Below are 10,571 nucleotides of genomic sequence, written 5' to 3' on the forward strand. Positions count from 1 at the left end.
GAGGGTTTCTCTGCAGATCTCCACCGTACCCCAACAGTGTTCTTGTATTTCCGTTGAATAGATGGAAATATGGTGTATCTTCGATTTGAAAAACAAATCCAAAGTAGGGACCAAGATTTAGGAGATGATGCTAGGAAGGCTCAAAACAAGGGCGAAAAATATATGGACAGATCCTACTTAGGGAGTAGAGACCCAGGAAGTACAAGCGAAGACCCTATTTAGGAATTACTTAGGGCATCTCTAATAGTACCAAAAAAATCCTAAAAATCTAGTTTCACAACATTTCGAATATTTTATTTCAAACAGAATATCCCCACCACCAGAAATTTCCAATAATTTGCTCTAAAAATTAAAAAAAAAACAGGTTCACTTCTGAAGATCTTTGCTCGCTACCCATGCCTCACAAAATAGTGCCGAAAAATCCAATTCCGATGAACCTCCCAGACGGCAGCGCCACATCCATAGCCGGCCGTTGTCAGCCGTCCCCGACAACCTAACTCACAGCTAGAACCTTCAAAATAGAATCTCCATGACGGCGGTAGAGGGGATAGAGTGTTGTGGAAAGAATCAAAACTGGTAGTAATAACTTTACCAAACTATTGGAGATGATCTATAACTAATAAAAGCAAGAAAGTGGAAAAGGTAAATGGGTGATGATAATGCTGTCACGACCGGAAATTTTAATTAATAGTAGCAATACACGCAAATTGATAATAGGGTTGATCGTAGTAGGTACGCATGTAATTTTCAGCAGGATTTCCTCCTACAAACTTTTGCTCGCATAATCTCCATCGGATCTGGACGTAGTGACAATCTTGAGGGCTCTAAAAAAAATTAAGTAAATTAATTAGTAGACAACTACAATCTCTTGAAGTCTTGAGCAAGAATTTTCCAGAAAAGAAAAAAAAACATAATAGTTGAGCAGGCATATCTCTCCCCTGTTGTGTTTTTCATGCATCGATGAGGATCGCTAATTGGAGAGCCGAATTATGCACAGCGCGCTACGTGCGCAGGATGAAGAAGACGCACAGCACGTGATCAGGATCAGGACTCAGAACTGCAGACGTGGCCAGGAAGCGGCAAATCCATGATTGGGGACGCAAAAACCCAGTGGAACACCAACCGGGGGATTTGTTGGAGACCGGTTTGGAGATTCGGAAAGGTTGGCCGTCCGACAATTATTCGCTACTGGATTCTGCCGAGCATGTCTGATGTTGTGCTAAGTATTTTTTTCGAGCACTCGGCAAAGAGTGTTTTTTTACTCGACAAATAGCTTCTTTTCTGAATGTTTTTTTACACTCGGCGAATAACTTATTCAAAGTATATTTTAAAGCAGTAAATTAATTCAAATGCAAAAATTTTCTACTACAAAGTTGTATGACTTCTCAAGATCTACAACTTTTATTTTGATTATTTTTTCATTCGACAAAGCGATAGTAACATTGTTCACAAAATCTACATCTCTTTTCTAAGTTTCATAAAACTACAAGAGAGATATATAAGATTTATAAACAATGTTAGAACCATCATGTCAAATAAACAAATGACCAAACAACTAAAATAAACTTAAAAATTTATTAAACTTTGTAGTTGACAATTTTTTCATTTGAGTTCATCTTGTTGTCATGCAAAACTATTTTTGAATTTCAAAAATTTAAAATTTGATTTTTTTTCAAATGACCTCAGATGAAAAAATAACATGCATAAAAATTATAGATCTCGAAAAGTAATAAAACTTTATAGTTGACAACTTTTTCATTTGAGTCCATCTTGACATACAAAACTATGTTTGAATTTTAAAATTTAAAATTTTATTTTTTTCAAACGACCTCGGATGGAAAAAACAACCTAAATGAAAATCGTAGATCTTGAAGCGTTATCAGACTTTTTAATTGATAATTTTTTATTTGAAATCATCTTGCCATGCAAAACTACGTTTAAATTTCTCAAATTTAAAATTTAAATTCTGTAAAAGACATTGGATGGAGAAACTTCCTAAATGAAAATTGTAGATCTCAAAAAGTTATGAAACTTTATAGTTGATAACTTTTTGATTTGAATTTGTTTAGAGCCTTAGACAATCAATTTACACTTGGTTTGGTATAATATGTAGGGAACCAAAATGGAATATAGTCACAAGTGATAATGTAGTGTAGTGGTTAGAGGAGACACGCGAGAGGGAGGTCTTGGGTTTGAATCCCGCTTGCTATATAGCACGTGAACTTTGCGCGAAAAATGTTGCGACTTGCTCAGTGTCAAATCGGCACTCACGAGTAGGGAATTCCCCAATTTAATTTTTTTCCTACTCCCTCCATTCCAAATTGTAAGTCATTCCAAGAATCGTGGAGAGTCAAAACATTTTCATATCTGACCAAAATTATAGAGTAAAATATTAAGATTTGTAATGTAAAGTGAATATAGTATGAAAATATAATTAAGAAAGAATCTAATGATATTTAGGTGGTATCATAATAATTATTATTTTATCATATAAATTTGGTCAAACTTTGAAAAGTTTGACTCTCCAAGATTCTTGGAATAACTTACAATTTGAGATGGAGGGAATATTTGTTTTGGATTTTTTTTCGATTCAAAATTTGTTGCGTGTTTTATTTTGTCGAGTGTCAAACCAGCACTCGGCAAACGCTTTGCCACGTGCCCGACAAATGACACTCGGTAAAGACGGCTTTGCCAACAACTTTTTTGTCGAGCGCCCTTTGCCGAGTGTGACACTCGGTAAATGCACTCGGAGAAGCCTTTGTCGAGTGCAATATGGGACAGTGAATCCAGTTGTGATTAGTTTTCTTATCCTATCAAAAAAATTAATTTTAATTTTGCACATTACTAGAGGCAGCACGCGCATCCTCACACCACTCTAGCCCGCCACCCGCGATAGGGTCTGCGGTGACCACCTTCTCCCCCTCCCCCTGCCCCCTCCCGCATGCAACAATGACGAACTCCGGCGAGCTCCACCGAAGTTCAACTATGGTGCCCCTGCCTCGACCTGGCCTAGCCACCACTACCGTCGCCCGCTCCCCTAAACCGCCACAACCATCCCCGCTGCCTGGCATACCTGTCTCACCTCGCATTCTATAGCCCGCCGGATCTGAGGAAGAAGCTAGGGTGCGCCGTTGGAACCTTAGGCGCCGCTGGAGCTAGGGAAGAAGAGGGTTGGAGCGGTAGAGAGCAGAATAGGGCTCACCGGAGTTGTGGAAGAAGATGGGTGAGGGCGGTGGTAGGCATGGGCATGGCCTTTGACAGCGCGGGCATGGGCACTGGGCGTGGCCTTCGGCGGCTCCAGGAGGCGGCACGTGGTAGACCGTCCGATGTGCGTAGCGTACAACATCAAGGCTGTGCGTGCCGAGCGATGCGAGCGTGCGTGCTTCGAAACAATCATTTCAGTTTAATGTTTCTCTTTGGTAAATATATTTCCCTGTTAGTAATTGCATAAAAAAATTCTGGTTTTCAGTAATGAATAAACCATTAAAATACATGCGGGCATGGCTCCACTTCACCAGTGAAGCTGTTTTTTGAGCTTCGACTCCATGAACAACTTTATTGGTGGAGCTGGAGCCATTTTGGTAAATCGTTTGGCAAAACAGCTCATTTCTTAAAATGTGCTCTCATAGAAAGTCATGTAGGATGAGGTGAAGCCGGGAGAAGCCGCTATTTTGACTCCTTCGCATCCCAAAGCTCTGTGAGAGCATGTTTTTAGGGGCTTCATTATGGAGTCATTTCATTTTATCCCGTTTAGCAGAAAACAGCTCCAAACGGCTCCTGAACTCGCTTGAGAAACCCTACCATACGAGGTCTTAATGAGTGAACATAAGAATCTAAAGAGCTATTGTAACCTTGACCAAAATAGCGCTCATTGTCTTCTGTTCATGATTTGGATCGGATACCATGCAAATTATGCCAATATGATGATGTATTTTATTTACCACACTTTTGTCGCCTTCTGTGCTGGCCTGGTGCAGAAGTATCACTTTCACTAGATTCAAGTCACACAACCAAAATTATCAGAGATTGCTACTGCTACTAATTGTTGTTAATTATTCTTGTTATACACTTTTGGATGTGAATTTTATTAAGACGTACTGGTGGGGTCGATCCACAGGAACGGGTGAACATCACGCTATCGGTAAAAAAAAAGCACCCATTTCCATATGTTTTAAAAAAATTGGAAGACAACAGACCTAATACAATGGTAGCCACTGGACTACTTAAAGCAACTCTAAGAGACTCCCTGTCGGTAGAAAGATAGACCTATTTTTTGCTAGAAAAAATAGAAAGAACGTGGATCTATTATCATTGTAGACTACAGTCTTCTTTGGCACAGCTTCGGTTTCGATTAACTAATGTACTGTAGCAGTACTTCGCGGTAAAGCCTTATTTCTCTCCAGAAGAAAATTAAATAGGAAGGAGGAGAAACCAGTAAAGCCAATGTGAAGAGGCTTCACTAGCTTCTGCTACAGTTGCTGTAGTGCACGCCCTACTTATGTGAGAATGTGCAGGTGAACGTCATACTATCGGCTTCGGGCGGGGCTTTGAAAAGGCAGGTCAAAACTACATCAATGCGTTTGTTAGCTACGTGATGAGAAACGGCATATGAATTATTATTATTATTATTATTATTATTATTATTATTATTATTATTATTATTATTATTATTATTATTATTATTATTATTATTATTATTATTATTATTATTATTATTATTATTATTATTATTATTATTATTATTATTATTATTATTATTATTATTATTATTATTATTAGACGGAAAAAATTAAGATATTTTATTCATCTAGGAAAATAAGAGAGGTAGAGAGTATCTTGAATCCCATCTTATTATACTCCCTCTATTCTAAAAAAATCATCATATTTTGTTTCAAAATAAATCATATTATGTTTGAATACATCCTAACTAAAACTAAATCTATGACCTAATATTAAAGAACAAAGCTATATTTTTATCTATTTCTTTTTTACTTCTCATAATGCCCATCACCGGTCCCTCCTTATTTTATTTGGACTTAGACTCACATCTCATGCTTATACGACTTAGAATTGCATGCTTATTTATGTGTTGAGTAACAATATGAGTTCAATTTCAATACTTATAGGGACAGATACACAATTGTTACATAGATCTTTGATCCACAAGTCGTTGCTCAGGTAACAACACGCACACGCACCGTTTGCTAGTTTATATATAAGAAATCAATACTTCATTTATGATACCAAATATTTTTTTTCGAACATATGATACCAGATAATTGTCATTACTTTAACTATGAAATATACATATTTTCATAGTAGTATGTAAATTGATTAAATTTAGAATGATTTGACCTAGGACAAACTACAATTAATGAATTTTTTAAGGCGTTGATGAAGTAAGTGCTTACCTCTCTTGGTGTCCTGTCTATTTGTTGTAAAGTTTAATGGTGTGGGTTGAGTTCCGCATTGGATATTTGTTTCTCTAAAAAATACCAAACAAATATCTTAATTTTTTTCGCATTGGTATTTTTCTCTCTAAGAATTGGAGTATTATATTGTCTTTACATATGTTCTGGATTCTTGTTGCAGTCCACCTAATTCCAAACCCTAGGGGGCATGATTGGTTTCCACATCCGGCCTGGCCAGGCTCGTGGGGTGTGGCGGTGGCTTGATTGGTTAGCTATAGGCGTTTTTTTTTTTTGGGTGAGACCCAGGCGCACACTAGACACGAGATCGAAATGGAAAATCAGCCCCTCAGCTATAACAGGCTCCCAAGGTATGAAATATCTCCTTGCAGCATGTGTTAGCACCTGTACGGCCTTTCTGCGCCAGGTGAGAGTGTAACAGTAGTACCTGTGTTTAGATGCGCCTGGAGTAATATTGGGGAACAAAAACTCGAATTTAGATGTTAATTATTTGGTAGCCTCCGATGGTGTTCCTACCCGGGATGTTAATTAAAGAGAGAGCCTGCCCGGCTTGTCAAGCAAAGGCTTGGTTGGATAGTTACAACAATCAAACAAAAGGCTGCTGCATGCATGCGACAAACCTCTGGCCACCGTGGCCATGAATCTCAGGCTATGTTGGAAGAAAACCCTATCACACGCTCTGTGGCCGTTTGTCTAAAAAGTCATGTCCGAAAGTACTATGCTACTGAATGGCTTACTAGTATTACTTACTATAGTGTCTTGACTCTTTGCTTGATGTCGATTGAGCTTCCTTGCAAAATGACCAACTGTACGTACGTAAGAATCTATATATAATTCCTATCCATCATCAAAAAAATAAAGAAGAAGATATTTCATAGCCTGTAGATAGAGAAGCTTTCTGCAATTGGTATGTACGTCCTTTAATTTATACAGATGCGAATAAGACTGTTTGGCGCCATTATTCTGCCCATCTCTACCTCCTCCGGTCCTTCGTGTCTTCCTATACAAGCGAAGCTTTCCCGATTTGTTGTTCCATTGCAAGAATTTGGATCAGCTCTACCCTAGTAGATACTAGATAGTAGTTCATACAGTATATATTTCCGGTGGTTGAGCGCCGTGTTCATGGAGGCAGAGGCAGCAAGCAACATGGAGGACTCAAGCCTGTTCATGCAGTGGGCGATGGACACGCTGCTGCAGGAGGAGGAGCCTGCGGTCGACGACGTGCACTGGGCGATGGACACGCTCCTGCAGGAGGAGGAGGAGGAGCATGCGGCGGTCGACGGCGGCGACGCAGTAGTCTTCCCCTCGCTCCAAGCGCTCCGCGACGCCTCCCACGCGGCGGAGATGGTGCGGGAGCTTATGGCCGTGGCTGCCGCCGCCGAAACCCACGACGCGGCGGCGGCAAACAGCTCGCCGAGCGGTGGTTCCGGCGACGGCGGCGGCGAGGTCACGGACGGCGGCAGCAGCGGGGCCACCGGCACCGATCCTGCAGCCCCGGCCACTACGGCGGCCACGGATTACTACGGCGGATCCTGGCCGCCACAGTCGCCCACCAGCTCGTCGTTCGCGCGCGCGCCACCGCCAGCACCGCCGAGCAGCAACAGCAACACCATCCTGCCCACGGTGAGCTGGAACTTCGTCACCGGCTCGGCGCAGCCTGGCAGCGAGGGCGTGCTGGAGGAAGCCGCCGTCCCGGCACGCAGCTTGCCGCCGCCTGAGCTGGCTCAACGCCGCCGGTCACCGCCGCCGCCGAGAAGAGCGGCCCACCACCCAGTACGCAGCATGGGAGCGCCATCGTCGGCGTCGTGCACGCCGGACCACATCGTCGCGGAGCGCAAGCGCCGGGAGAAGATCAACAAGCGATTGATCGAGCTCTCCACCGTCATCCCTGGCCTCAAGAAGGTCCACTCCCATCCGTTCCAAATGAACCAAACTCATGCCCTTGTTCTCTGCGTCGATCAAATCCATGCTATCGATCCTGACAAGGACAGGTTGCAGATGGACAAGGCGACGATCCTCTCCGACGCGGCCAAGTACGTGAAGGAGCTTCAGCAGCGGCTCAAGGCCCTGGAAGACGCTGCTGCCGCCGACGCCGGCAGCATCAGGAGAAAAGCGCCGCCGGCGGCGGACGAGAATGGTGGCTCCGGGTCGCCGACGTCGGCATCCTCCTCGTCGGGGGCACCAGCACTTCCGGAGATCGAGGCACGCTTGTCGGAGAGGAGCGTGATGGTAAGGATCCATAGCTGCGGCGGCAAAGGGGTGGCGGCGGCAGCGCTCGCCGTGGTCGAGGGCCTCGGGCTCACCGTCGTCCATGCCAATGTCATGCCATTCTCGGCTTGCACTATCAGCATAACCATCACAGCAGAGGCAAGTCCGTTTTCTTCTTATTATTCTTTTCTCCCCATATTTATTTTATTTGGATATTTGGACTAATACATTCAGCAATCTGATCTCTGCATGCTTTCTGTATTTGAATATATATATATATATATATATATATATATATATATATATATATATATATATATATATATATATATATATATATATATATATATATATATATATATATATATATATATAGATGTACTAAAAATACTAAACTTTTGATTTGGTGTACCAAATGCCTGAAAATGCGCTGCTTTAGTTAGCTGGTTAGGAACACATCTATAAAATGGAGGGAAAATCGTAGACAAAACACAATTGGCCGGTTAAGATCATTTCCATATTAAAAGCATACAATCCACACATCATTAATGATATAGTCTATGTCGTAAGATGGTTTGACAGTGCAAACCAAATACATAATGTCAATTCATCCTCTTTCCTGTTAATGAAAAGTGTACCAAGACTGTAAAGAGGATGAATTGACATTATGTAATAATTGTTACATAATGTCAATATTCCTTCTTATACAAAGTAATAATTGTGTAAGGTTCTGAGTCTGTAAACAGAGGTTTTACTAGCTGGTTGTTTTAATAATGCAAAGAGAACACATATCGTGATTGAAATCTTAATTTTGGTTCTTGATTTCATTTCGACATTGGTAATACATTGCTTTATATTGCTTAATGACAAAAATTAACATTTGAGTCAAATATATGCACACAGAGAAACTAGGTGTACTAGCCTACTAGGTACGTTTACTTCCCTTGTATGATAATGTCATGAGCACACATTTTTATCAGGCATATCATTGTGCACTGCCAAACCAAACTGAATGATATTTTCTTGTTGAAATTGAAGGTAAGTACATACAAAAAAAATCAAATCTACATCTATAGGAAGATCTGAACCTCTTCCATTTTTAAGGCTTGATATATAAAACATTTAAATTTTTAAAGAAAACTAGAAACAAACCCTAAAAATATTTGTGATAACAAGCTAGAAAAGGGTTATTACTTGCATTACTTATTTTGGTGTGTGGCCGCACTACAACTCAACAATGGTGACTAATCAGATAAATGTATATGTCAGATCACATCGCAGAACAAAAACAAAAACTACTTGACTAGTTTGATTAAACAATAAACTTCTCATTAAAAGGAATACATGGAGGCATGCATACCACGATCTCATGCTAAAACATCAAGTTTTGAGAAATTTTTTTGAGTCCTAGAACACAAGTTTTCTGCGACGGAGGAGTACTATGTTTCAATGTGCAGTAAAATATATAGCAAATGCAACTGTATACAAAATTATTGACACATAGCACATATTTATGCCATGTATCTAGTAACTATCCCTTTGTTACATCCAAAAAACTTGATGTTTAATTTAGGATTCAACATTTGTCCCAAAAATCTTGATGTTTTAGCTCTTTGAACTAGATTGGACCCATATATAGTAGCCTGAGATTGTGGTATGCATGCCTCCATGCATTCCTTTTAATTAGTGACTTGAATTTTAGCAAAGATCACCTTCAATATATAGACATACTGGGCAATTTCAATTGAGCACTAATGTAATCTATCCAAAAAAATCCTAAAACATCAACCTTTTTTATGGAATGGAGATAAGGTACAATGTATTAGCAACTTAATGCCACTAGATGAGGCGAATTCTAATATAGGCAGATCATGTTGCTTTATTTTTCAATATTGTATAGGGATCTACTCTAATAGAAGTGTGAACTTGTGAATGGCTTCTTCTCTATTTTAGAACATGTGTGGAAAAAGTTTGTAAGACCAGTCTTGATGGAAGTACCATCCAAGTTTCATCAACATTTAATAAGCTACCATGTAGGTATTTTTTATGATGTGGCACCATATTTAAGATAGAGAAAAATGAGTTCCCATGGGAAAAAAATCTAGTGAGACAGTTACAAACTTGTTGTGAGTCATGGAATTAAATGTCTATGAAACTATAGAATAAAACTAATATAAGCACTGAGAGTAGTTGTTTCATTATTGTATCCTATTTGATGCGGTATTTTTTTGAAAACAACGCTATAAAACTTTCTAGACGTCATATCGAAGAAAGCCATTCTATTATATATGGTCCTACTTGGAGCTGTCGGCATTAATTTGTTTGACTGTCGTATTATGTGTGCAAATATGTAATATACATATACCTCAGCAAACTACTCAGGCTTATATTAGCTTTACTTTTTGTTTCCCTTTGTCTTATTGTGTGGTAATAATATATATTATTTGGTGCAAACGTCAATTATTCATTTCAGATGGAGGGCCGCCGCCTCACCTTAACAACGGAGCAGATTGTTGGCAAGCTCAAGTCTGCATTATCACACCAGCGTAGCATCAGCTGCAAAGATGCCGAAGAGACAGAAAATTGATTGAATATATTTATATACAGAAGCGCAACAGTGGATATATATATATATATATATATATATATATATATATATATATATATATATATATATATTTGTAAAAAGTTCGTACGGTTTGATTTTTTCTTCGATATATCGTGCAGTGTGATCCGGCATCATCACGTAGCTATCTATCTATAGAAGCTTCCCATGCATGAGGGTGGATTCTATGAGTATATAGGTCCTATAATGCATGCCTATATAAATATTTATATCCTATATGACTAGATCGTCGGCATTGGAGGAAGATGATCGACACTGAGCCATATATATGCATGTCATCACCGGAGGAGTAACTATGGTGACTTTGC

The 10,571-nt window shown here is 39.8% G+C and overlaps 1 protein-coding gene across 1 annotated transcript; it reads left to right on the forward strand.

The window, feature by feature from the left end:
* LOC110430094 (transcription factor MYC2-like) lies at window positions 6,247-10,280 on the forward strand. The gene is made up of 3 exons (XM_021447067.1): window positions 6,247-7,331; window positions 7,428-7,796; window positions 10,111-10,280. Exons 1-3 carry the CDS (start codon window positions 6,552-6,554, stop codon window positions 10,222-10,224), a joined length of 1,263 nt encoding a protein of 420 aa, XP_021302742.1. The 5' UTR covers window positions 6,247-6,551; the 3' UTR covers window positions 10,225-10,280.

This window comes from Sorghum bicolor, chromosome 9 (genome assembly GCF_000003195.3).
Source record: "Sorghum bicolor cultivar BTx623 chromosome 9, Sorghum_bicolor_NCBIv3, whole genome shotgun sequence".
Lineage (NCBI taxonomy): Eukaryota > Viridiplantae > Streptophyta > Magnoliopsida > Poales > Poaceae > Sorghum > Sorghum bicolor.

Excerpts from the sequence above, each read along its gene's own strand:
- LOC110430094 (XM_021447067.1), top strand. The coding sequence starts at position 6,552 with ATGGAGGCAGAGGCAGCAAGCAACATGGAGGACTCAAGCCTGTTCATG. Across the intron at positions 7,332-7,427 it reads TCATCCCTGGCCTCAAGAAG|ATGGACAAGGCGACGATCCT; the intron begins GTCCACTCCCAT and ends GACAGGTTGCAG. Across the intron at positions 7,797-10,110 it reads GCATAACCATCACAGCAGAG|ATGGAGGGCCGCCGCCTCAC; the intron begins GCAAGTCCGTTT and ends TATTCATTTCAG.